Source organism: Macaca fascicularis, chromosome 16 (genome assembly GCF_037993035.2).
Source record: "Macaca fascicularis isolate 582-1 chromosome 16, T2T-MFA8v1.1".
NCBI lineage: Eukaryota > Metazoa > Chordata > Mammalia > Primates > Cercopithecidae > Macaca > Macaca fascicularis.
In genome coordinates, this window is record NC_088390.1 from 56,180,004 (window position 1) to 56,207,373 (window position 27,370).

At 50.8% G+C, this 27,370-nt stretch overlaps 1 protein-coding gene and 1 long non-coding RNA gene across 27 annotated transcripts; one reads left to right on the forward strand and one right to left on the reverse strand.

Moving 5' to 3' along the window:
* Positions 1–1,052: 1,052 nt before the first annotated feature.
* On the reverse strand, positions 1,053–24,703 carry MYCBPAP (MYCBP associated protein). 26 transcript variants are annotated; one of them, XR_012425669.1, is made up of 19 exons: positions 24,578–24,703; positions 16,381–16,508; positions 15,607–15,766; positions 15,361–15,464; positions 14,316–14,499; positions 13,946–14,061; positions 13,247–13,394; positions 11,847–11,962; positions 11,641–11,756; positions 10,994–11,102; positions 9,930–10,119; positions 9,294–9,481; positions 8,028–8,174; positions 6,501–6,890; positions 5,182–5,326; positions 4,333–4,448; positions 3,773–3,903; positions 3,410–3,580; positions 1,053–1,222 (listed from the first exon to the last, which is right to left on the reverse strand). XR_012425669.1 is itself a non-coding variant. In XM_074019339.1 (19 exons), the coding sequence occupies exons 1-19, from the start codon at positions 24,618–24,620 to the stop codon at positions 1,121–1,123; spliced, it is 2,781 nt and encodes a 926-aa protein (XP_073875440.1). In that variant the 5' UTR covers positions 24,621–24,703; the 3' UTR covers positions 1,053–1,120. The 26 variants fall into 26 exon arrangements, 19 of the variants coding, with proteins under 19 accessions (XP_073875440.1, XP_073875439.1, XP_073875435.1 ...); XR_012425665.1 differs by having other exon boundaries at positions 3,732–3,903; positions 5,182–5,303; positions 24,350–24,703; XR_012425667.1 differs by having other exon boundaries at positions 24,350–24,703.
* LOC135967663 (uncharacterized) lies at positions 21,315–25,231 on the forward strand. Its single transcript, XR_010581828.2, has 3 exons — positions 21,315–21,425; positions 23,852–24,059; positions 24,297–25,231. It is a non-coding gene; the product is annotated as an uncharacterized lncRNA (long non-coding RNA).
* Positions 25,232–27,370: the final 2,139 nt, after the last annotated feature.

A 27,370-nucleotide genomic window follows, 5' to 3' on the forward strand; every position in this document is an offset into this window, starting at 1 on the left:
GTGCTGGCAACCCGATCCCCTCTGCTTTGAGTTAACCCTTCCCCTGCCTCTTCAACGGGAAAGGAGGGGGGCTCCAACACCCCCACCACATCACTCCCCTTCCTCCTTTGGGCCAGGAGGACATTAAAGGAGAGGGTAGGGCCATTCCCTGGGGCTGGCTTTTTGGTGGAGCCCCTGACTTCTAGGGGAGGAGGGCATCAGGACTCTAGCACAGCCCCCTCCCTGCGTTTCCCACACGGAGTCAGATCCTGCTCTCCATCCTCCTCCTGCATCTCAACTGGAGGATCCCTGAGGCCTACTTAAGGACGCCCACCCACCCATAAACCAAAGTTGTTCTTCAAACTCTGGGAGCCTGGAGTGCTCTTCACATGGGGAACCCAGTCCCAAATGGTTATGACTGACAGAAGACAATGATGGGCATGAGTCTGAGCTGACAGTACGTTTCTGAGAGCCATTTCTAGCCTGTTTCAGGTTCCCTTGAGCAAGGGAGGTAGCATGAACATCAGCAGCTGTTTTTAAGGCAGAAAGATGGCTCAAGGCCAGATAGTTTGAGATGAGGAGGGGATAAGGAAGACTAGACCCCAAAATAACAAGGTGATGTGGCCTCTAGAGCTGAAGAGGTGTGGTGAGCATGATCTGCAGGGACTGAGTTGGGGCCCTGGGACCCAGCTGAAGGGAGATAACAGGGAGCCAGGTCCCATGGGTCTAGTTCTACTCCTCATCTCACACTTTGTCATACTTGGTGATGACACTTCAGGAAGACCTGGCTCCAGGAAGCATGACCCTAAAAGTTTGGGACAAGGAAGCCAGAGGCAGGGACTACCAGAGGTGACACACTGTGTCCTGTCACCTGACTCCTTGTCTTGCTACCAACCCGCTCTTCTGCTTGGCATCCCTCACATCACCTCCCCAGCTATGTCTGTCTCTCCTCCTGCTGGAGGGCTCTGGCAGCTGGCAGGAGGGGATCTGAGGGCAGACGGGACATGGGAGGACCTGGAACAGGAGATGACCTAGTCAAGATCCATCATGTAAGACACAGAGGCACACAGAAGTAGCAGAAACTTGAAGGTTCTTTATTATTTATTAACCCGTTTTCCAGAAGGTTGCTTGGGCCCGAGAGTCACGTGCAGAGACGCAAAGGCTCCTCGACATTCTTTATGGGGCTGAGCTCATCAGCCAGGACCATCAGGTCGGTCACCAGGGTGTCCAGCAGCCCATGGACCTGGAAGAACGGGACAACATCACAGGCAGGGTTTGCTCTGTGGGAAGCACCTATATATCAACTGTGCTGTGGGAGAATAGCTGGAGAGGGGAAAGAACCCAGTTGTTTGTGAAAGAATTTCACAAGTTCAAAGTTCTTCTGAAATAATTTTTGGTTTTGCCTTTTTTTTTTTTTTTAAGACAGGATCTCTCTGTCACCCGGGCTGAAGTCCAGTGGTGTGATCATGGCTCACTGCAAGCCTTGACTTCTCTGGCTCAGGTGATTCTCCCACCTCAGCCTCCCAAGTAACTGGGACTACAGGCGTGCACCACCACACCTGGCTATTTTTTTTCTATTTTTTTTTTAGAGATGGAGTTTCACCACATTGCCCAGGCTAGTCTTGAACTCCTGGGCTCAAGCAATCCACCTGCTTTTGCAGTTTTATTTTTGAAACCAATCTGGGGAGGTGGCCCTGCGCCGGTACCTTTGACATATGGAGGCACTGGAGCCAGGTTGTTAAAGGGGAACTCCAGGGATCCCATGGAGCAGTGCCCATTTAGCTGTTTGGGGTAGGCCTGGGCTCAGTCCCAGTTCTACTCTGGTCTTCTGGAGGCCAATTTTCCTTCCTGTATAACAGATCCACACACTGAAAGGTCTCTGGGACTGAGCCCTCCAATGGGGTTGGATCATACAAGCCCAGGCAAGTTGATTCTTTTTTTTATTTTTTTCTGAAGAGATGGGGTCTCCCTGTGTTGTCCAGGCTGATGTCGAACTCCTGGGCTCAAGCAATCCACCTGCCTCAGCCTCCCAAAGTGCTAGGATTATAGGTGTGAGCCACTGGTGCCTGGCCAGCAAATTGATTCTCTTTTTCTTTTCTTTTTTTTTTTTTTTTTTTGGAGATAAGAGTCTTGCTCTGTCACCCAGGCTGGAGTAAAATGGCATGATCTCAGCTCACTGCAACCTCCACTTCCCGGGTTCAAGCGATTCTTGTGCCTCAGTCACCCAAGTAGCTGGGACTATAGGTGAGTGTCATGCCTGGCTAATTTTTTGTATTTTTAGTAGAAACGGGATCTCACCATGTTGCCCAGGCTGGTCTCAAACGCCTGAGCTCAGGCAATCTGCCCACCTTGGCCTCCCAAAGTGCTAGGATTACAGGCATGAGCCACTGCACCTGGTCTGCTAGTTGATTCTTAATATCAAAGAGCCATGGAAGGGTTGACCCCCGTGGGTCCTCAGAGCCCTTTAATTACTTTCTAGACCCCATCAACCATCAGATATCTTAGTGATGTCACCAGTGGCAAAGGGAACTTTTGATCAAATGAGATCCAGAGTGTGAACACATACATGATGTAATCCCAGCTCCCCAGGTGTCCACCTTAGAAGAATACAAGGCGTGGCCATTAGACATACTGACATATTGAAAATGGCTTTGTGGACCTCCCTTCCAAAACAACAACAGTAACAAAAAAAACCAAACGGAAAACCTGGGTGAATCTCTAAGGACCTGCTACTTAAGAACGGATTAGGATGAAGTCTCTCTAGTCCTTCAAAAACCTTACAGTTGATGGGAATGCACCCTACATGGTGTTCTCCCAAGGAACACGTCTGCCAGGATGCACCTAACGGGGAGTAAGTGGAAGCAGCATAAAGAGAAGGGCTTCCTTCCTCTCTGTTCCCTAGAGTCTGTTCTCCAAAGGGCAGCCAGAGCCATCTTCTAAAGCCTATCAGACCCTATCGCGTTGCTCTTCAAAACCTTGCATGACTTCTCATTTCCACTCCGAAAAATCCCAAGTCTTCACAGTAGCCTACAAACCATCCCTCACCCCTACGACCTGTTCCCCATCTACCACCCTGTCCCTTCTGGCCCCTCCCTCCTGTGGCAGTTGCTCCCCCTGCCTAAAGCACTCTTCACTGGACGTCCATTTGGCCTCCCTTCCTCTCCCTTCAAGTCTTTGTGGGTTGTTACCTCCTCACTGAGGCCTCTGTGCCTCCATTCCCTGCCTGGTCTATCTTCTCTCACATCGTGCTCATCACCTAACACGCTAGGCACATTTCTTATTCATGAGGCCTGTCTCACACACGAGGATGCCCTTCCTGAAGCAGCTCTGCTTCCACCATGATGGAGTGGGCACTTATTGTTTGCAGACTGAACAGAATGAATGAGGCAGGTGGGAGGCGGGGGAATGGCTGCTGGGTGCTTCCCTTCACCTCGCTGTGCAGCCTCTGGGTGTATTTCTCCATGACCAGGGGGTCTATGGGTTCTTGAGAAGGGAGGTTGATGTCAGGCATAGGGTCTTCCAAGGAAAACCTGTCCCGACTTGTAGATTTTATGACTTTCTTGTCGTCCTTTGCCCTGTGCTTCTTGCTGTTGGGACGGTCCTGCTGGGAGAGGGAGACACACACAGCCTTCAGGAGCACCAGAGGTAGGCCCAGGATGTCCTCAAGAGTAGCTCACTGGGAGAGCCTGGGCACATGCCCACCTCCACAGCCCCCACGTCTGCAGCCCCTCCAATCCCCTCCCCAGCCCCACCTGGCCCAGACCACGCCCCAGCATGACTCCTTCCCGAGTACCCTGGCTCCTTTCTTGTCTTCTTTGTCTTTGATCCCCAGTTGCTTCTTTTCCTGGGCTGCTCCTTTCCGCTCCTCCTTCCCAACTTTCCCCACAGGTACCTTCACTTCCATGATGGCAGGTGATTTTTGATCTAAGGGAGGTGGGTGGAAGAAAATGTGACAGGCCCCCAGCAGCCTAGTGGATGCTGCAGGCATGTGAGGAGGCTTGAGGGGAGGTGGAAAAGCAAAGGACAATAGCCTTGAGCCCTGGTAGGCGCGTGACTTCATGAAACAGGACTGTGGTGTTTCTGTGTTCTGGTCCCGGCTCTGCCATGCTCCCATGAACGACCATGGATAAGTCATTTAACTTTGCTGGGATTACTAAACCAAGGTGGTCACTAAGGTAGCTTCTGGGTGCCACATCCTGGCAGCTGACAGAAGCGGGTAAGGGGCCTCCTCCATGGACTCAGCCTAGCAGAGCTTCCACCATAGGAGTATGACTGGCCCAGGCACTGCTGCCTGTCCATTCAGAGAGATGAGGAGGGCTATGCAGAGGTGTGGTTGGTTGCACAAGATCTGACCTTGCTCTTCAGGCACATTCAAATAGATGGTCTCCTTCTCAGGCAGGCCCAGCAGAGACCTCAGCCACAGGGAATGGCTCACCAGGCTGTCAATCACATCTCGCCATAGCTGCAAACTAGAGGGCAAGATATAGTGGAGAAATGCCATCACTCCTCATTTGTCCTTGAACCTGCAGAGGCTTGGGTCCCTCTCTTCAAAGACCCTGGTGCCAGGAACTGCTGTGGAAATGCCACACGCCTGAGCAGCCAGCATCCTCACTGTTCCCCACCAGGGCAAGTGCTTGGAGGGGGTTCTGGCTTGCCTTGGGTGGCAACCAAGAAAAAACATGGCCCAGGACTAGGGTTAGGAGGTCTGCATGAATTCAGTCCTACTTCAAAGGGCTTGAGGCCAGGGCCAGACTTGGGCCCAGTCCCACTGGAGGGGCTGAACCTTGCATGAGACTTCCAGCGTAAGGCTCTTGGGGCTTGTCCTGAGGGCCTTGAAAAGGACCCCACGCCTATACAAGCAAGTTCCAAACAGGCACCAGGGAGGGTGACAGCAGAGAAGTGAAGCTTTTAATGGAATCTGCCCCCACCCTTCTTTCTGCCCTCTGGCTTCTCCTTTTTTCATTCCTCTGCTCATTGAGAAGGAAAAAGGAAAAAACAGGAAGAAAAAAAAGTGAAGGTGTTTGATCTGCTGTGACTGCTCTCCAGTGAGCAGCAGGCACCGCAGGGTTCCAGAACATGGAATGTTTGCGGCATGCTCTAGCAACCTGAGCTCAAGGGAAACTCAGAGCCCTGGAGTCCCAAGACCCCTGCAGATGCCACAAAGGGAAGGAGATGGGGCGGCTCTCCTGGCAGGGCACCTACCCCATCTGGTGCAGGAGGTTGGACTGCAATGGCCTTGGCTTCTGGCACAGCTCCAGGGCTGCTTTGTTGAGCCTCATCAGCGCATCCTCTCTCTGGTTCTCATCAGGGAGCACCATCACTGCCTGGCAGGGTCATGGGCACCATTCTGCACCAGGACACCAAGGCTCTCTGTGTCCTCTAGTGAAGGGCATGGTGATGTGGGGATGGGTGGCAGGGGACCAGAAACCAGGAGGGGATGCAGCCATGGAGAGCTGTCTGGGTGCCTTTGGTGGGAGCCAGGGACTCCCCTCAGAAATCTGTACCTATGAACCCCTTCTCCAAGATTTGCCAGGGTCAGAGAGTGGGCCCCCCTCCTGGAACACAGAAGCGCGGGCACCCCAGACAAAAACAGGTAACCCGGCTGGGCACGGTGGCTCACACCTGTAATCCCAGCACTTTGGGGGGCTGAAGCGGGTGGATCACCTGAGGTCAGGAGTTCGAGACCAGCCTGACCAACATGGTGAAACCCCGTCTCTACTAAAAATACAAAATTGGCCTGGCATAGTGGCTCACGCCTGTAACACCAGCACTTTGGGGGGCCAAGGTGGGTGGATCATGAGGTCAGGAGTTTGAGACCAGCCTGGCCAACATAGTGAAACCCCGTCTCTACTAAAAATACAAAAATTAGCTGGATGTGGTGGTGCACGCCTGTAGTCCCAGCTGCTCTGGCAGGCTGAGGCAGGAGAGTCACTTGAACCCGGGAGGCAGAGGTTGCAGTGAGCCGAAATTGCACCACTACACTCCAGCCTGGGTAACACAGCAAGACTCCACCAAAAAAAATTTAGCCAGGTGTGGTGGCGCATGCCAGTAATCTCAGCTACTTGGAAGGCTGAGGCAGGAGAATCGCTTGAACCTGGGAGGCGGAGGTTGCAGTGAGTTGAGATCGTGCCACTGCACTCCAGCCTGGGCAACAAGAGCAAAACTTCATCTCAAAGATTAGATAGATAGATAGATAGATAGATAGATAGATTAGATAGATTAGATAGATTAGATAGATTAGATAGATTAGATAGATAGATTAGATAGATAGATAAGATAGATAGATTAGATAGATAGATAGATAGATAGATAGATAGATAGATAGATAGATAGATAAGATAGATTAGATAGATAGATAGATAGATAGATAGATAGATAGATAGATAACCCAAGAGATCACTTTCTCTGGGCTCTCAGATTTTGTTTCTTTGCCCATGGAGCAAGAGGGGCTGCTGGGGCCTCCTTTGTTGGTTCGAGGCAGGAATATTCTCTACCAACACCTTCCAGGGTCTTGGAAGCACCTTTCTGAAATCCTCCAAGCAGAGATTCCACTCCAGCAGGGGAAGGCCATCCGGCTCCCAGGGGCTCTTGGCGCTGTCCACATCTGGGCTTTCCTCCACCAGGATCTCCTCCATGATGCTCTTCTGCTGAGGACTCTTGGTTCCCACTCTGGCCTTCTGGGATCCGGATTCCCTGAGGGCCTCATTCTCAGGCTGGGGCACTTGAGGTTCAGAAATGGTGGGGCTCCTAAAGCGCGGTAAGAGCTCGGCATTCACAGAGGCCTTCTCTGTGGCTATGGGGCTGACGTGCTCCTTGTCCCCTGGCCTGGCCTCCTCAGCGTTGGGGGGCAGAGTCATGTACTGGCGCCACAGTTCATGCAGGCTTTGCACCACTTGGTGCTCGTAATGCAGCTGCAGCAGAAGATGGGAAGGCTTGTGAGGGAGAGGCTGGGGTGCAGGCACCGGAGCCCATGCCAGCTGGACCTGGCTTCTTCCCATTCCCCTGAGAGCACTGATGGAGGAGGCAGGGAGGAAGCCAGCAGGAGGGCTGCAGCCAGAGGGGCCCCCTACTTCCTTTTCAACCTGGGAACCTCCAAGTTGAAGCTATTTTTTTGCATTTGGGCTTCCAAGGAAGCCTGGGTTTGAATGAAGGAGTTGTGAAGCTCTGTTCTCATCAGGAATCCACTTATTAGCAAAATTACCCTGGGCAAATTACTTCATCTTTCTGGGCCTCAGTTTCCTCAATGTAAGTGAGGATGTAAATAGTACCAGGGCCAGGCACAATGGCTCAAGCCTGCAATCCCAGTGCTTTGGGAGGCCAGGGTAGGAGGATCACTTGAACCCAGGAGTTCAAGACTGGCCTGTGTGACAGAGAGAGATCCTATCTCTACCAAAAAAAAAAAAAGAGAGAGAAATTAGCTGAGCATGGTGATGCATGCCTGTAGTCCTAGCTACTCAGGAGGCTGAGGTGGGAGGATCACCTGAGCTGGGGAGTTTGAGGTCACAGTGAGCTATGAGTGGGGACACTGTACTCTGGCCTGGAGTGTGACAGAGTGACATGCTATTTCTAAAAACTAACTAAATAAAAATAAGTAGTACCCATCTCATAGGACTGCTGTGAGGAGAGGTGAGGCATTCATGGAAGATGTGCAGAGCAGAGTTTGACACATAAAAGAGTTTGCTATTACTCTCACCTACGGCAGCAGTCACAACCTTTTTGGCACCAGGGACTGGTTTCATGGAAGACAATTTTTCCACGGATGGCAGGGAGTAGGGGAATGGTTTCAGGATGAAACTGTTCCACCTCAGATCATCAGGCATTAGTTAGATTCTCATAAGGAGTGTGTAACCTTGATCCCTCGCATGTGCAGTTCACAATAAGATTTGCGCTCCTTTGAGAATCTAATGCCACTGCTGATCTGACAGGAGGCAGAGCTCAGGCGGTAATGCTGGCTCACCCACTGCTCACCTGCTGCTGTGCGACCTGGGGGTTGGGGACCCTTGACTCAGGGCACACATGATGGGACAGAGGCTGGTGCTGGGCCTCACCTGAGGATTCCTGTGCCAGAACAAGTCTTCCTTGGTGAGATAGGCATCCACAGGTGATGGTGTGCGCTCCGGGGTCAAGACCCCCATCAGCACCTCCTGCAGCACTTCGTGAACGATGGTGACTGCCTCATGGGCCATCAGTTTGCTCTGCAAATGGGAAGGCGGCAGAGGATGGCAGCCCAGGCTCTCAAAACCCATGCATCCTTCAGGAAGTTGGAGCCCCCAGGACTTTGTGCCTTCCTAGGGTCTGAGTTCCTGGCATTGGCGCTCTCTCTCTCTCTCTCTCTCTTTTCTCTCTCTCTCTCTCTCTCTCTCTCTCTCACACACACACACACGCCTGTTCTAAGACCCGAAAGCCTCTGAATCTCTCCAGACATCCTTGTTCCTTAAAATGGATGAAAAGGATCCAGAGGAGGGCCAGTTCCAGGGAAGGCTGCTGCTGCCTGGGGCCTGGTGGTCACACAGTTAGCATGTCACCAGATTAGGAAGAAGGGGTGGGGCACACAGTGGGGGTGCTTCTGAGGATGGTGGTGAACCTTCATCAGGCTTTAGTCAGTGTCACAGAAACACAGGGGAGGGGCACCTTGTGTGAGACATGAGTGCTACAGTCAGTGAGTAAAGCAAGCATGACATTGTCAAAATGACCTTTGATCACCACTGGCTGAGCTCCAGCTGAAGGAGCCGGCCTTGTGACTGGGGACCACAAAAAACAAAAAAGCGCAGCTTTCTACCAAATCCCAGGATGCATGGCTCAGATGGCCACACTGTGAAACTGATTCGGGGGAACAGATTCCCAGCTCCCACCTCACACTCACTCCAGAGTTGTCAGCTGATTGAGTGGGACGGTGGGCAGACTCACCCTGCTATTTATTAATTATTATCCCTGGTTTTGAAGTCTTGTCGGTTAAACACAACTCCACTGTATAGTACTAGACAGCGATGAACAAAACACAGACCAGTGCATAGGGCCACGCATTATTTGTACTTTACACAGTCTGCCTCTTAGGCTCAGTCTAATTTCTTTCTAACTCAGTGGGGCCATGCATGGCATTGCTGCAAGCTGCTCCTCACCTGCCTAGCCAGTGCACCCATCTTTTACATCACAAGCCCTGGGAAGTGTTCGTGGAGCAAAAGTAGTTACCTGTTTGCTAAAAATTCAGTTCTCCTCTTAGGCTGGGAGAAATACCATCCCTGCAGGCACCGCCAGGAAGAATAGCAGGATACCCTAGCCGATGCCCACAGCGGCCATGGTCCTGGGTCCCTTACCTCCAGTACTTTCCTCTCATCCTCAAAAACATCCTGGGTCAGGGAGACTGCATGGAGATTGACTTGCAGCACAGCACCTCCTAATAGAGTAGGATGGGTTCGAAACTCCCAAAATTCCCTGAAGATCCCAGCAGTCAAAGACTTGAAGAAGAAGGTAAAGGTTTTAGTTTCTCCAGGCAGAATCACACCTGAGAGGGACAGAGACTGAGGTTTTCAACATGCAGGAGCTGGCTGAGCCCCAGACCTGTATGCTGCTACATGCAGTTAACTGAGCCCCAGGCCAGGTGACTGGCCAACCATCCCAGTTTGCCCAGGGCTGAGAGGTTTCCTGGAAAGGGGGATTTTGAGTGCTAAAGTCCCAGGCAAACAGAGACAGCTGGCCACCCTAGCTCCAGGCCTGTGCATCTAGATAACTGAGCCCCTAGAACGTTTCTGCTCCCAGGTGGCTCACGTCCCCGGGTTCTCAAGTTCCGTCAGTCTCTCAACAGACATGAATAGTCAGGCCACACATTTTACGGAAGGAATGAGAGGGACTCAAACTTACAGGAGCTGGGTCATAACTAAATTTTGATGTCTCACGAGGATAAAACCAGCCCCAGACAGGAGCCAGCGTGTAGGGTGGCTTCTCCCAAGTACCTTCCCGGCTGTTAAAGTAAAATCGCTGCATCCTGTTTTTCTTCAGGTCTTGGAAAGTGTCCGGTTGGTGCTGCCGTCGCCAGTCATACCAAATGGCCACGGTGCCATTATTGACCACAGTCAGTTCTGAGGAGGTTTTCTCGCCTTCTAGGGTTTCAAAGGTCAAGTGAACAGCAATCCCGACCTGCCTCTGGAAGGAGAAGGGACAAATGTCTTTGCTGGAGACCCTGGCCTAGAGTGAGCAACTCATCTGGTCTGCCCAGGACTTTTCTGGCTTTAGCACTGCAAGTCTCGTGTCCCAGGCCTCCAGGGCTTGGCCACTGTCACACAGAGTGATATCCTACTCCAATGTGGTTGTCTCTGAGGTTACCCTCAATAGTAAGAAGAGAAGATAATATATATATAAATATAATTATATATATATTTATATATAATTTTTTTTTGAGACAGAGTTTCGCTCTTGTCACCCAGGTTGGAGTGCAATGGTGTGATCTCAGTTCACTACAACACTGCCTCCCAGGTTCAAACAATTCTCCTGCCTCAGCTTTCCAAGTAGCAGGGATTATAGGTGTCCGCCACCACGCCCTGCTATTTTGTATTTTTAGTATAGAGATAGGGTTTCACCATGTTGGCCAGGGCTGGTCTTGAACTCCTGATGTCAGGTGATCCAGCCACGTCAGCCTCCCAAAGTGCTGGGATTACAGGCGTGAACCTCCACGCCTGGTCAGATAAAATATATTTTATACCCAATGAACATTTCTATTCCTTAGCATCTGAAGAATATCTTAGAACCTTCATAGAGCCATACCTACTTGAGAGAGTTTGCTTGTTTACATGCTTGGGGGCTAGGTATAAGCCCCAAGTGGCTTATGACAGTCTGCAGCCTTGTGATTTTATTCTTGCTCAAGTTAGTATTGCTGTCACCATTTTCAGATAAGCTGAATGCACGACCAGATAAAAACGCAAACAGGAGACTGTGCAGGCTGCTGGTAACTGCCACAGACACCTCGGGGCTGCACCCCCGAGGGAGGCCCTCCCAGCAGGTGCGGTGGAGGCAGTTTTACCTTGTTCTGTGGATTACTGCCTCTGATCCAGCAAGCTGGCTTCCCACAGAACAGAAGAGAAGGGCCGAGAATAGGCATGGGGACATCAGAGGAACTTGCCAATGTGCCTCTGTAAGAAAAGCCAATGACTTATTTTCTCTTAGGCTGCCAGTCATGCCATGTGGAACCCACAGAAATGGTCACCAGGAAGCCTAGAAACACAACCAGCTCCACCCTGCAATGGAGTATGATCAACCCCACTCCTGTGCAGCTTCCTCCTGACCCATTGCTCTAGGTGGGAGGTTCTTAGAAACACACAGACTCTTCAAGCCCTCCTGCCAGAGCTATTCATGGTACACAGAAATACATAGACTCTCCATGCCAGAGGCGTTCAAGATGCACAGCAGTGGGAGGGTCTAGAGAGCCCTCACTTGACCAGCAAGGGAATGTCTGGGAAATCCCCATTAGGAGTTAGTTGTTGGAAAGGAGCAGGTGGCAACAGGAAAGCTAGCACAGCTGCTGGAATGGGTTCAAGGAGTGGGTGGCAACCACTGGAGAGAAGCTAGGCTGGAGGCACCCTGATCTCAGGGAGGGAAGCCTGCTCTTTCATACTGGTAGTTGCTGGAGAACTCTTCAGCCTCCCTCCCCCGGGTTCAGGCTGCACTCACAAGTATGCTGTCTCTTCAGAGGAGCTTCCCTGACTTCTTTCAAACACTGTGTAGTCTTCCACAGTAACAGCTGAGAAGGGCTGCCCTTTGCCCACCACCTCCAGGCCATCAATATCCTCCGAGAGACGGAGAAAGGTTAGAAGAGCTGACTGAAGACAGGCACTGCCCCAAGAGGTTTCTGACTGGGGCATGGAGGCCATACTAACCTGCTGGCTGAAATCCAGCTCTGCCATGATTTTCTGCAGCTCCTTGCGTCGGTAGATCAGAAATAGACTCCGATCCCAGGTGTAGCGGTATGAAGCGTCCCTCTGGGCTGGTAATCCTAGCATGAGGTCCAAGGACCCTCAACACAGGCTGCTGCCATGCCCCCTTGCTCACCCACTTCTCAAGGGCTCTGAGAGTGCCTATCCCAACACCATTTCTAGGAAGGATGAAAAATACAGCTTCCCTGCAGCAGCTGGACTCCGCTCTCCTGTCCCGTATCTCCTCAGCAGCCCTACACAAGACTCCTGCAAAATTAGCTTCCAAATAGCCAAATTTTTGGATTATAGTAAAAATGATAATAGCAGCTACCTTTTATTGAGTGCTTAACAATGAGTCAGAACTTAATACATTTCATATCTCATTTAGCCCTGTCACAACTCTGTGCATATTTTACAGATAAGGAAACTACAGGCCAGAGGGGTTCAACCACTCTGGGGTTCACTAACACGACATGGCTGGGACCTGAACCCAGGCAGCCTGGCAAGCTCTAAAGCAGATATGCTCAAGAGAAACAGGATGCAAACCACAAACACAAGCCACATGTGTCACTGAAAGTTTTTTAGATGCCACACTGAAAAAGGAAAAAAAAACAGGTGGGATTCATTTTAGTAATATAGTTTATTTATTTTATTTATTTATTTTTTGAGACAGAGTTTTGCTCTTGTTGCCCAGGCTGGAGTGCAGTGGCATGATCTTGGCTCACTGCAACCTCCACCTCCCAGATTCAAGCAATTCTCCTGCCTCAGCCTCCTAAGTAGCTGGGATTATAGGCACGCACCACCATGCCCAGCTAATTTTTGTATTTTTAGTAGAGATGGGGTTTCACCATGTTGGCCAGGCTGGTTTTGAACTTCTGACCTCAAGTGATCCATCTGCCTCAGCCTCCCAAAGTGCTGGGATTACAGGCGTGAGCCACTGTGCCCAGCCTCATTTTAGTAATATAGTTTATTTAACTCAGTATATAAAAAATATTGTCATTTTGACATGTAATCAATATAAAAATGATTAATAAAATATATTGTTTTCACACTAAAGCCAGTGTCCAGTTGATAGCACTTCTCAGTGCAGGGCAGCCATAGTCCAGGTGCTCACCGGCGGCATGCAGCTCAAGGCTCCACACTGGACGGCAGCTCTATGGCTGCACTCCAGTTTCCTAGCTCTCTCACTGTTTTACTGAAGAAAAGGAAGAGGGAGCCAGACTTCAGGAAGACTCTGGGACTTGCCTAAGGCCACAGAGAAACAGGCCCTGGGCCGCACTGTAGAGCCATGCTGGCCACTGCCACACTACCCTGCCTCTGGGCCAGGCACAAGATGCCAGCTGGCTTACAGCCCTGCGCCTCACCTGTCTCCACCCGGATGGAGTGGGGCTTCCCGATGTGAGTGATGGGCTCCATAAGGCCACGCTGAGTTTTTGTCTTGGTCATGACCAGACCTGTCATCTCATCTCCCAAGTATTCCAGTCGACTCCAGAACCCACTGTTCTCCCAGCTCTGGCAAGGAAGGAAAGGTGAGTCAGATTACCTGGACACCTCAGCCAGATGCTGGTGGAGATGTGAGAAGACAAGCACCACCACAGGCTACAGATGCTCCCTCTGGGGAATTCACTGCTGCCATGATTGCAGAACAGAAGCATCCACTGCCGCGTTTTCTGGACACCCTGTTGTCATCTTTTCCTGCCCCCAGCCAGATGGTGTGGGTTGGTACAGGTACTGCACTGGTCTACCAGAACAAAGAGGGGGGGACTCTTCAGCCTCTCTCCTTAGGGTGTAGGCTCCACTCAGTCTAAGCTCCTAGGAGACAAACACTAAGACTACTCTAATAACTCGCTACCTGTGTGGCCACCACAGGCTGAATAACTTTACTGACTAATCACAGAATTTAGTAAAGGCCTTGAGGGCTTAATGATGCTTTGCAATGGATAGGTTTTTTCTCCCCAGCTGTGCCACCTGAAACCAGCATCCCTGTGTCCAGACACCTGCCCCCCACCCCCCTCCTCCGTGCCACCCCCCGCCCCCCGGGCACTTAGGACAGGTGGCCTCACTTTCCTATCACGCCGCGTTGGAAGTGTGCAGTCAATGAGCTCCCGCTCCTCCTGGATCCGTCTGTAGGTCTCCCCAGTGTGCATGAGCAGCTCACTGATCGGCTTCTTTAGGTGTTCTAGAGAGAGAGGCAAGATTGCAGCCACTCTGCCAAACCAGAACAAACAGGGGCCTTGGCAGTCGGCAGTCTGCATCGGGCAGCCTCCCTCACGGGGCTGATTTCAGGACCCACTGAAGCTTCAGAGTGAGACACTCTTGGGAGTGAACAGCACAAATGTGGTCAGCCCAAGGCCAGGCTCTGGAGGAGTAAACAATCCAGCAGAGCCTTGCACCAGATGGAGGCTGGGCGGGAGCCCTGTCTGCTCTGCTCACCACTGAGGGCTTCCTGCTGCTTCTTCCGCAGGGCTATGTTACGCTGCCAGTTTTTCAGAAAGTTGTGCTGAGGAGGTGGGGCCCAGGGAGGTCTCTTCTCTTCTTTTGGGGCTTTTTGCTTTGACTCTCCTTTAGCAGAGATGAGGGTCATCAGACAGGGTGAGGTAGGTATCAGCTCAGCCAGCTGAAAAGTACAACATAGGCATGTGGAGGGCGGTGAGAAGGCTCTGGGCGGGGCTGAGCACACATTTCCTGAGGCCTAAACCCATGCTGTTATCCCACTGTGCTGAGAATCCCTCCTCTTCAGGACTCCAGGGTAGCCAGTGACAGAAAATAAATCCCAGAACCAGGGGGCCCTGAAAGCAGCTGTCAGTCCACTCTCCCACAGAAAGGGAACTTCTGTTTCAAGATTGGGGTCAACATCTTCTAGTGTTATTGGTCCTCCTCACAACTGACGTTGATTGACACCTTCACCCATGTGTAAATGGAAGCATTCTTACATGGCCCCAGGCCCCTTAGCGCCTGACCGGAGTCAGCCTGGATCCAGGGAAGCAAGGGGAAGAGACAGGAGAAGCACTGCATGATGGGAAGGTTGAAAAGATACAGAATCTTCCCATGGCCCAGGAAGCAGTGGGAAGCCACCTTCCTCCACCACGTGGAGTGAGGAGGGCAGGCCAGTCTCCAGAGAAGGGAAAATCAAGACAGTGCACAGAGCAGAAGGAAATGAGGCATGTGGGCCCTGAGTCCTGATGCCTTTCTGGGTTCAGTCTACTCAGACCCAGGTACTCCCACCTTTGGGTTCCATGAGGCAGTCTCTGGAATCCTTACAGTAAATCCCCAACTTCACTGAAGCCAGCTTCAGCTGCCTTTTGTGCCTTGCAACTGAAGTGTCTAACTATTCTGGGAGAGGGTCTCTTATCAACTCAGACTCGAAACCTAGAGACTAAACTGTCTCTTTAACCCCAGCCCTGCTTGACTCTGTCAGGTGGAAGACCGAAATGACTTCAGTGACTGCTGTCATCCGGGTAGTTCTGTGCAAACAAACCCGGGTGTTCCCTCGAGCAAGTGCAATTCTCTTAAAGTCCTGGAGACTCCCCAAGATGTGGTGGGGCAGGATCTGGTCACTGCCATCGAAGCTGTCACCGGGACCTGTGAGGATAAAAGAAGAAAGGGGAAAGAAGCTGTGGGTGGGCAACTCTCAAGAGGGCAACTTTCTGATGGAGACTGGGTTTCTCTTGAGGTTGACCCATGAGTTGAAAGACAGTAAAGCCAGGGCTGAGACTGGGTGTACCAGAGTAGTCCAGAGGCTTTGTGGCTGCATCGGGATTTGCAGGACGTGCTACAAGGTGGCAGACCTTCCTCCTAGGATCCGTGGGTTTGAGTTTACGGATGATAAATTTCTGGGTAATGACGCGTTTATCTTCCTTTTCAGTAAGGCGAGGAATATGTTGCTAAAAAGAAATAAAACAAAGGAGAATTCCACCTGTGGTGGAAGGAGGAAGAGCACCACCCATCTCCTCCGTTCTAGTTCTAGGTGGAGTTCCTGAAGGCTGACAGATCTGTGTCTTCAGCTCTGCCCATATGTTCTGTTGAGGAAATGCCTGTGTAACAGATATGTGACTTAGTAATATCCTGGAGGGAAAAAAAAGAACATCTTATGCCTCCAGATAGTTCAGGTGAGAGGTGGCTGACTCTCCCAGGTGAAGCATGGGGTTAGGGTTTAGCAGCTTTACCCAGAGCTGTACCTTTGCTCCTTAAACTCATCCTCCCTTCTGTGAAATGGGAATGATGGCACCCACCTCTATGGGAACAAGATACCTCATCATCTCATTTCCCCCGTGGTTCTATAGGAATCTCAGAAATGTTAAAACAGACAACACAGTGAATTCCTTAAGGTGGTAAAGTGAAAAGAATCTGTGTTCAGTGGATTTTTGCATGGAGTTAGACACTCCCCATGAGTAGGGAGATGGTGGGAAGACAGTGGACATGGCTGGTGTTCTAGACCACTCAGGCTGCTGGCAGGGAAACGTTTCTATGATAAGGGAAGCTTAGGCTTCATCCTCACCTCCTTCAAGTCTTCCTTCTTAATGGCCAAAGCAAGAATGTCATCTCCTTGTAGGACATTGCTAACAGGTTCAGGCTCTTCCTGAATTGGGGGTGTGGGTTGTTCAGGTCCCTTTGCCCGTTTCTTTTCTGAAGAGAAGCAGAAAGTTATTAAGTCCTTAAAGAGCTCCTTCTGTATATGTCAATATATACACACAAAAGTATAAATATATACTAGACTCCATGGGGGGGGCAGTGCAGAGCTGACCAGCTGAAGAGATAGCAGAGGCTGCCAAGGTGGCCTGGGCGGCACTTTGCTGGGGCAAGAGGAGTTCCCTTTGGAGGGTCCCCCTACCCACAGCCTCTGGCTCACCACAGTGACTAAGACTTCTGTAGCCAGAATTTAGATCAGAAGATGCTTCATTTGAGGCCAAGTATGATGGCTCATGCCCGTAATCCCAGCACTTTAGGAGGCTGACACAGGAGGATCACTTGAGGCCAGGAGTTCGAGACCAGCCAGCCAACATGGTGAAACCCCGTCCCCACTAAAAATACAAAAATTAGCCAGACCCATGCCTGTAGTCCCAGCTACTCGGGCAGCTGAGGCAGGAGAATCACTTGAGCCCAGGAAGTAGAGGTTGCAGTGAGTTGAGATCGCGCTACTGCACTCCAACCTGGGCAACAGAGCGAGACTCTGTCTCAAAAACAAAACAAAACAAAAAGATGTTCATTTCGGGTGCCATGGTGCAAGCCTGGAATCCCAACACTTTTGAGAAGCCAAGGCAGGCGGATTGCTTGGGCCCAGGAGTTCAAGACTAGCCTGGGCAACATAGTTGAGACTCCATCTGTACAAAAAAGATTATTTTTAATATGCAAAAAGATGTTCCATTTCAGGTTATGCTATTTATAAGCTGGACAGTCTTGGGCACACATCACTTAACCTCTCTAGGCCTCAGGCTTCCCATGTGTACAAAGAGTCAGTTGGACTAAATCAGTGGTTCCCAACTATTAGTCCAATGTCTGCCTCAGAATCTTGGGAAGAGTTTTATGAATACAGCTTCCTGGCTACTGCGTGGAGCCAGGGCCTAGGGAGCTGTAATTTTTTCAACTCCCTAGGTGATTCTGATGCACAGTGGTTTGGGACAACTGAACTAGATGTTTTGCCAGTGTCCTCCAGTGCTGGCACTGATCCATGCTTCTGGGTGAAGGCATTGGGTTTCATAAGACACTGGTTAAAATGCAGAATCTCTGTGGGGGAAGCAGAACATTCACCACTGGCCATTTATTGCACACTATTTCATTAAATAAAGATTGTTGAGCGGGCGCGGTGGCTCAAGCCTGTAATCCCAGCACTTTGGGAGGCCGAGACGGGCAGATCACGAGGTCAGGAGATTGAGACCATCCTGGCTAACACGGTGAAACCCCGTCTCTACTAAAAAATACAAAAAACTAGTCAGGCAAGGTGGCGGGCGCCTGTAGTCCCAGCTACTCGGGAGGCTGAGGCAGGAGAATGGCATAAACTTGGGAGGTGGAGCCTGCAGTGAGCTGAGATCCGGCCACTGCACTCCAGCCTGGACAACAGAGCGAGACTCTGTCTCAAAAAAAAAAAAAAAAAAAAAGATTGTTTAAGCAGCTTCTCCGTGCCAGGCACTGTGCTAGGTTCTGGGGATCTATGTCAGAGCTTGTCTTTAAAGAGCACATGCCCAGTGGGAAACAAGACCGTGAAACAGACTGAACCAGAGTAATTACAGGAACATGGTGGGGAGGAATACCCAGCCCAGAGTCGGCAGGTGTGGGAGGCGGGGGGGGGGTCAGGGAGGGCTTCCTAAGGAAGGGATGTTTAAACAGAGCTGAAGAAAGAAGTTGAGAAAGGAAAGGGCCCTGGGGAACAGGCATTCCAAAGAAAATAACATAAAGAGGCATAGAGGCAAGATAATGGAGCACATCCCTGGAACTCAAAGCATGTGTTTTTAAATAGCTGGAGTGTGGTGAGGTGGGAGGGAAGAGGCAGAGCCCAGAGAGAGCAGCAGCAGCCATATCGTGCAGAGCTCAGTGAGCCATGTGAAGGCTTACCCCATGGGTAATATAGCATGCCAAGGAATGGATTAAGAGTTGCAAGATCTTGGGAGGCCAAGGCAGGCAGATCGTTTGAGCCCAGCAGTTCAAGACCAGTCTGGACTCTATAAAGAAAATACAAAAATTACCCAGGCATGGTAGTACATGCCCGTAGTCCCAACCACTTGAGAGGCTGAGGGGAAGGACAGCCTGAGCCCAGGAGGTCAAGGCTGCAGTGAGCCAAGATTGTGCCACTGCATTCGAGCCTGGGTGACAGAACAAGACCCTGTCTCTAAGAAAACAAAACAAAAAGTCCTGCAAGACCGAGATGAGCGTATGAATGTATTTAAGAGTCTGTTGTGGCAGCCAGAGCATGACATTGACAACACCTGGGGCAGAAGGGGGTCACAGGTCATTTTCCAACGAGGACACACTCCCTGCCTTCCTTTCACAGAGGTGGCTTAACAGGTTCAAACACATCTCATTTCTCTGGCTGGTCAACCCTGTCATTTTCCCTCTGGTTCAGAATGGTTTGATATAAGGCCCTACATAAAACAATCAAAAGAAAATCTAAGTTCTGCCTTTAGGGAGTTTAAAACAAAATTTAGTTTTATCCACTGCTTCTCACAGCACCGTAATCTTTAAGAGGCAGTATCACTAAAACATCAAGGCAGGTGTTTTGGTTAATAAAATCAAACTTTTTTTAAGGAAATTTCCATAGAGTTGGTGGCCAAAAAAACTTACACCAAAATCATTCCAAACATAGTTCTAAATTCAGCCTGTTGGCCAGGTGCAGTGGCTCACGCTTGTAATCCCAACACTTTGGGAGGCCGAGATGGGAGGACTGCTTGAGGCCAGGAGTTCAAAACCAGCCTGGGCAACACAGGAGAACCTATCCTTAAAAATTTTTTTGTTTTCCTGTTAGAAAAAAATAATAAATTCGGCCTATCATCCACAGTCTGTTTCTGTAATGGGGTCAGCGAAGGTTCGGGAGTATCTGTCTGTTAAATGCATGCCTCTGTGCACACAAACACACATGCGGGGCTGACAGCTGAACCCCGAGTTCCAGTGTCATCTGCCGCCAAGTGTGGAGATGCAGCCTTGGGCTTTGATTTCTACCTCCCCTCTCCCTTCTACACAAACTCACCAAAGTGGGTGGCAGCCTATGAGAACTGAGATCAGTTGAAGGTCTGCTTTTGTAAATATTTTGGTATTACCTGTATTTTCTAGGACATTTGCTTTCTCCATCCATAACCTTGACTGGGTTGACACCTTTCCAAGTGATTAAACATCTCCAGATGTGTGTTTTTTACTGGTGGGTACACAATTACCATGTGTCAACAGAAACTTTCAACACTGCTAAAGATTTTTGGGGGCCAAAGCTCGCATCCCTTCAGTGATAGAGAAGCCAATCTTTCATGTTTGGTTTAGATTGAAATAGTAAAACTCTGGTCTAAGGTTATTCTGAGAAAGTTATCTTTAATGTAGTCCAATAAATGCTCTGTTACTGCATACAGTCAAGGAGTGGTATGTTCTAGTTAATAAAATATTCATTAAAATGATATATACATTTTTTTTTTCTTGAGATGGAGTCTCACTCTGTCCCCCAGGCTGGAGTGCAGTGGCGTGATCTTGGCTCACTGGTGCGATCTCGGCTCACTGCAACCTCCACCTCCCAGGCTCAAGTGATTCTCCTGCCTCAGCCTCCCAAGTAGCTGGGAATACAGGCATGCGCCACCACGCCCAGCTTTTTTTTTTTTTTTTTTTTTTTTTTGAGATGGAGTTTCGCTCTTGTTGCCCAGGCTAGAGTACAATGGCATGATCTCAGCTCACTGCAATTTCCGCCTCCCAGGTTCAAGTGATTCTCCTGCCTCAGCCTCCCAAGTAGCTGGCATTACAGGCATGCACCACCATGCCCGGCTAATTTTTTGTATTTTTAGTAAAGGCTGGGTTTCACCATGTTGACTAGGCTGGTCTTGAACTCCTGACCTCAGGTGATCCACCTGCCTCAACCTCCCAGAGTGCTGGGATTACAGGCATGAGCCACCACGCCCGGCCGCCCAACTATTTTCTGTATGTTTAGTAGAGACAGGGTTTCACCATGTTGGCCAGGCTGGTCTCAAACCCCTGGCCTCAGGTGATCCACCTGCCTCAACCTCCCAGAGTGCTGGGATTACAGGCATGAGCCACCGCGCCCGGCCACCCAACTATTTTCTGTATGTTTAGTAGAGACAGAGTTTCACCATGTTGGCCAGGTTGGTCTCAAACTCCTGACCTCAGGTGATGTGCTCGCCTCAGCCTCCCAAAGTGCTGGGATTACAGGCATGAGCCACTGTGCCCAGGGATATATATATCTTAAATTGCTCCTAGGGACCGTTTACCAAGCCTCTTCTATGTGCTATAAACTACAAAGATAGTATAAAAGGTTAAGATATGGCTCCTTCTCTTGAGGTACTGAGAAATGTAACAGACGTGAATATACACCAATCATAACATAGTAGAGGAGTTCCTACATTTGCAGTACAGGCAATAGGTTTGGTTAGACATCAAAAAAGGAACAGATCCATGTGGATTACACAGTTCAGGGCTCTGAAGAAGGGTTCAGAGGAACAGCTGCAGAGGTGGCTCCACAGGCTGAGGCAGGCCTCAAAGGAGAGACAGGTAGAGGTATAGCAGCAAACCGAGATGCTCCAGGTGAGGTCAAAGTCCAAGCAAACCAGGGAGCAGGGCTGAGCATGGCATGTGAGTGGCACGATAACACAGAAAACTTGCTGGGGAGGTGGTGATGTTGGGGATGAGAGGGAAACCAGAGCATGACAGCTTTGTAAAGCATGGCTCAGGCATCTGATCTTTGGTCCAGGGGAGTGAGTTGATGACAGGCGCATTTCAGAATGATTCATCAGATGCGGAGAGCCAGATGGACCGGAGAGGCAGAGGCAAGCTGGGAAGACCAGGGAAGGAAGAGCCCCAGGGATCATTTTAGGACCTGCAGGAAGACTCCACAGGGCTGAGGTATGTCTGACTACTGAGCCTGTAGAGGCCCAGCACTCTCTGGTTCTTTGGTCTGGAATCCCAAGCTATAGGGCTCCTGGTGAGCTACCCAGCTGACATTTCTCCCTTGATGCTGACAGTGAGGGGTAAAAGGGACCACCCCGCTTGCATGGGGTAATCAGTCAGTCTCTGTTGGAGCTGGACCAGAGGGCTGGAAGCAAGGTGCTCAGGTGGGGATAGGAAGGGAGATGCAGAGGGGGGAACTATAGAGGGAGACGAAACCTGGACTCTTTCTGCTTCTTGTTTTATCTGAGTATTATTCGGTTTTAGTGTTGATTAAAGTCTTTGGGAAATTCTGACCTTAGGGTTGGGCTGGGGGAACCATGGAGGGGCTGTCCCTACTAGGGCGGAGCTTTAATTCGTTGGGGAGGGGAATCTAATACTGCTGGGAGGGTTCTTGGCTTCTTAGCAACAAGACAGCAGGGGTAGGGGGGCACATGGCGGGAAGGCAGGGTACTGGGACTCAAAAAGGCTCTCAGGTCCCAAGAAACAGGTTTAAGTCACTGTTTTTGCTTTCCTTTTTGCTTAAGAATCAGAGACTTTGGAGAAACGTCGCACAAGGTTACAAGATTACATTTGGTCATTAGCTGCCTTATATGGGGGCTGGGGGAGAGTGCTGCACTACAACATTACAGGCTTCCCTGAGATATTTTTAAAAAGATATCTTGCATGCTAACCACTTCATTTTTTTTCCCCTCCTCACTCTGGTGCATGTTCTTAACTCAAGGGTTAATTAACAAACTAAATTTTCTGCTTATTAAAAATAAATATGGAGTAAAAAAATCTTTCCTTGATTTGTTTATAGCAGTTCAAATCTGATAAGATCTCCCAGAAACTATGTGAGCAGGAGGCAGTAGCTAGGAAAGCCCTTGACTGCCCTTGGGAAAGGGGACCAGATATTCCCTCTCTCTCAACTAGTAAAAAGTATGTCATGGGCCAGGCATGGTGGCTCCTGCCTGTAATCCCAGCACTTTGGGAGGCCAAGGTGGGAGGATCGCTTGAGCCCAGGAGTTCAAGACCAGCCTGGGCAACTTGTCTCTACAAAAAAAAAAAAAATTAGTCGGGCATGGTGGTGTGTACCTGTAATACCAGCTACTTGGGAGGCTGAGGCAGGAGGATCGCTTGAGCCCAGAAGTTCAAGGCTATAGTGAGCTATGATTGTACCACTGCACTCCATCCCGGGTGACAGAGTGAGGCCCTGTCTCAAAATACATATATATATATAATGTCATAAAACAGCATTGGACTTTTATTTTTTTAATAATGGGGGTCTCACTGTGTTGCCCAGTCTGGAATGCAGTCAGCTATTCACAGGTGTGATCATGAACTCCTGGCCTGGAACAATCCTCTTGCCACAGCCTCCTGAGCAGCTGAGACTGCAGATGTGCTCCACCATGCCCGGCTCAACGTTGGACTTTTATACATGAAGAAACATAGAGCCATACTGAAAAGCGACTAAGCTCCTGTTAGTTTTCTGAGCGTCCCCTCTCCTCACACTGAGCTTTCACAACTCTGAGGCTGGGTCTCCCCAGGGCCTGCAAGAGCACATCAGGCTTTCTGACCTAGTACATAAAGCCCTTTCATGGTCTGGCCCCTGCCCTACCCACTGTGCAGCCTCTTCTGGTTCCCACATTTACAGTTTCATAAACTCATGCTGCTTCCTAGACCTAGAGAAGCAAACCTCTCCTTTTTTTTTTCCTTGTCTGCCATAGATGTCACCTTCTTCAGAAGATGTCCCCCTACAACCATCCCTGGTCTAGCTCAGGTGCTCTGAGCCCCCTGAAGCCCGATAGGCACCTACATCGCAGCATTTGTATTTCTACCTTTGTCTGGTTACTCCTCCAGGCGTTCATTAGACTGAGTTTCTTGAGGACCAGGGTCACACAGTTAATACCGATATCCTTCTGGTGAGCCACAGTACCACACAAAACTAGCTCTCAGTAAACAAAACTAGGCTGGGCGCAGTGGTCCATGCCTAGAATCCCAGCAGTCTGTGAGGCTGAGACAGGAGGATCGCTTGAGGCCAAGAATTTGACACTAGCTGGGACAACACAGCAAGAGCCCTGTTTCCACACACACACACACACACACAAAGGGCTAAAAATGAAATTTAAAAATAAATAAATGGAAACAGCAAAAAAAGATCAAAAGGGGGTGGGTTGCAAATGAGAACATGTCCGTGGAAGTCGTCCGCTATCAGACGCCCTGTGGCTCTCCCAGGTGCAACCAGAAGGAAGCTGTAGAGGCCAGGAAGCAGTCATATCTAGCGACTCTTTTCAGGCTAAAGGAGCTGGATAAGTGTCATCCAGCTGGAAAGTGCACGTGGTAGGAAAAGGCAGTCAAAAACAGAACTAGCCAAGCAAGGCTTTTCTTCTGGGTTTTTCCAGCAGGAATCCTGAGTGACGCCTGCCCCCCATCAACCCTCCTCTACCGAAGAACCCCATCAAGGTGGCTGGTTTCAGCACTCCATTCTTTCCTCTTCCCAAGGACCCCAATTCCTGGCCCTTCTACCCTTAAACTCTTTCCTGGCTCTTCTGCACCTCATCCAGTCTGGGGATCCTGCCTCCTGCATGCCACCCGAAGATGTGGTTAGAGGTAAAGGTATCCCTGCCTGCGCAAGGCCATCTCCCCAGCCAGTGGTCGCTGAGGCCTCTCTGTCAGTCTCCCACTTCCTATGTCCCCATTCTCAAGGCCCAGTGCGCTGTGGGTTCTTTCTGCCTTGTCCCCCCATCCCTAAGGGTCCTATCCCCAGTACCCTACTTCCCCGTGATCTTTCCTCCATCCCTGGTGCCATCCCCATCCTCCAGGCCCCGTGTCCTGAACTCATTCCAGGGACCGCTTCCCCTGCCGGGTTCTCCTGAGCGCCCAAGGCAGTCAGCGCCAACCTTTGAAGCTCTCTGCGGCCTCTAATAATCTGGCTGGAGTTATTTTGAGGCGGGAATCCTTCTTTAGAGACTTCATGGTGCCGTCCCGGCGGTGAGCGTGACCCTGCACCGCCCGGCCCCGAGACACCGAGGCTGCGCCGCCCCCGCGGCGACCCCGCGCACGCCAGCCAGCCAGCGGCCGCCACTGCGTCCGTAGCAACCGGCGCCCCGCGCGGGGAGGGCACCTACCAATCAACTTGGGCGGAGACTGCTTGGAAACCACCTTCTTCATCGGGCCGCGCACGCGCCCGCCGCCTGCGGCTCCAAGAGCTAAGGACCCCTAGAACGCCCCGCTGGCCCGACCCGTGACGCCACAGGCGGCGCCGACGAGCGCCGTGACGTCACCAGCCGGGCGGGGCGGGGGGCCCGGGCGAGGACCCCCGCGAGTTGCGGGAGCCGAGGGCTGGGTGGGAGCGGGCTGGCTGGTAGGGGTGCGGGACCTGCCTCGCCCCGCCCTGCTGCTAGGCCACGGGAGGCGGGTGGGGCGTCGCAGGTGCCAGCCCGTGCTTCCCACCTTCCTCGACTAAGGCCACGTCCTGTCGAGGGACCTCCCTCTGCCCCCCTCACAGCGGTCCGGGGGTATCGGGCCTTTCAGGACATGCTGAAACCTCTTGCGTGGCGTACCGTGGGTTTTAGGTGTCCGTGGCTGCCCTCCCCCACTCGCACCAACGCGCCTGGTGACCTCCCGGGTCCACGCTCGCTGCAGCCACTTTGGCCTTTCATCACTTCCCCGAACAGCCAAAACTTTTGCCCCGACTTGGGGCATTCTCACAGTCCTTGAAGATGCTACCTCTGATTATTTTAAGTTTATAAACGCACCCGCTTTGTTCCCCTTCTAGAGCCCTGATGCATTCTGGAATTTTTTTTTTTTTTTTTTTTTTTTTTTTTTTTTTTTTGTATGTAGTTGCCTATTGTCAAACTCTCTCAGAATGTATGAGAGCAGGAGCTACCTCAGGCCCCGCCCCCAACCCAAAGTTTAGTGCCAGTAGTCACGCAGTAAATTGTGCCTCAAATAGTGAAGGGGTTCTAGAGCCAGACAGAATTGGGTTCTAATCCCACCTATGCCGGCTTGCTAGCTATGTGTTCTTGAGCCAATGCCTTGACCTAGAAGAGCCAGTTTTCTCTGCTAGGCGCAGTGATTCAGGCCTACAATCCTAGTGCTTTAGAAGGCTGAGGCAGGAGGATTGGTTGAGGCCAGGAGTTCAAAATTGGCCTGAGCAACGTAGGAAGACCCCATTCTAAAAACCTCCGCCTCCCAGGTTCAAGCGATTCTCCTGCCTCAGCCTCCTGAGTAGGTGGGATTACAGGCGTGTGCCACCACACCTGGCTAATTTTTGTATTTTTAGTAGAGGCAGGGGTTTCACCAGTTGGTCAGGCTGGTCTCGAATTCCTGACCTTGTGATCCGCCCTCCTCGGCCTCCCAAAGTCCTGGGATTACAGGCGTGAGCCACCGTGCCCTGCCTAAAAAATTTTTTTTAATTAGCCAACTTTGGTGGCCCACACCTGTAGTCTTAGCTATTCTGGAGGCTGAGGCAGGAAGATTGCTTGAGCCCAGGAGGTCCAGGCTGCAGTGAGCTCTGATTGCACCACTGCACTCCAGCCTGGGCAACAAAGTGAGACCCCCATCTCATCCATCCATCCATCCATATATATATATACATAAAATGGTGGTCATAATGCTGCCCTCACAAGGCCACTGCAAGGGTTAAATGAATATGTATGTATTTATTTTTCTTTGAGAGTATCTCACTCTGTTGCCCAGGTTGGAGTGCAGTGGCACAGTCATAGCTCACTGCAGCTTCAAACTCCTGAGCTCAAATGATCCTGCTGCTTCAGCCTTCCAAGTAGCTGGGACTACAGGCATGTGCCACTGCACCCAGCTAATTTTTGAATTTTTTGTAGAGGCATAGTCTTGCTATGTTGTCCAGGCTGGTCTTGAACTACTGTGCTCAAGCGATCCTCCCACCTTGGCTTCTCAAAGTGTTGGGATTACAAGCGTGAGCCTCCTCACCTGGCCTGAGTGTGCATTTAAACTATGCAACAGGGTGCCCTCCACAAACTGTAGTATCTTCTCAGTCAATTCTCAAAATCATGCTGGGGTTGAAGGGAGGGGGACACATTATAAGCCCATTTTACAGATGGAGAAACTGAGCTCCAGAGAGAAGAGTGTAATGTCACCTGACTAGCGGGAAGCACAAATTGAACCTGGTTTTCAAAAGTCCAAGGCCAGGGCTCTTTGGACCCTGTCTCCTGGGACATTGCTGAGTTTGCAACAGCTGCCCCAGACAGCGGAGGAGCTAGAGAGGAGGCCAGCAGGGCTGGTGAATCCCTGAGCTCCCTGTGTGTTCCCCATTGCTGGGTCCTGCCCCAGGGGCATGGCCCCTTCTTCACACTGCTCTGGACCTTGCTCTCGTTAGGACTGCAGCATCCTCCGTGGACAGCCCCTCTTCTCCTGATCTCCGAGGTCCAGGCTCCGGCTTCCCTCTACCCTCTAGAGAATCCCCAGTTCCGTTTACTTCACAACTGAGCACTTATGATCCAGCAGGCGGGGTGCTGTGCCATGTGGGTCCTCTAGGAAGCAAGCGCTGAGATGAATATAGAAGTGCAAGAGGTTTATTGTGGGGAGAGGGGGTAGTGGAAAGGCCAGTGAAGGAGAGGAAGCAGGAAAGGGCTGGGAGAGCCTCAGATTGTGCTGCAGATCTAACAAAGTCTTGGCCAACCCACCGTGTCCTCTAAGCAAAGTATGTTTGTTAGAAGCTGTAAGCTAACTGCCCTCCTTGTGGGTGAATAGCAAGTTCTTTCTTGAAGGGAGACAGGAATGGCTTACCTCCATGGCTGTCCCAGAAGCTCTGTAAGATATGGAAGAAAATAAGAAACATTTCCTTTTGCCCTTTGGAGCTCAGAGTCCAATCAAACCTAGGAATCTTTTAGACACAAAGTGGGGTCATTTGAAAGTAGATTTCCAACTCTAATGTGTGAGCT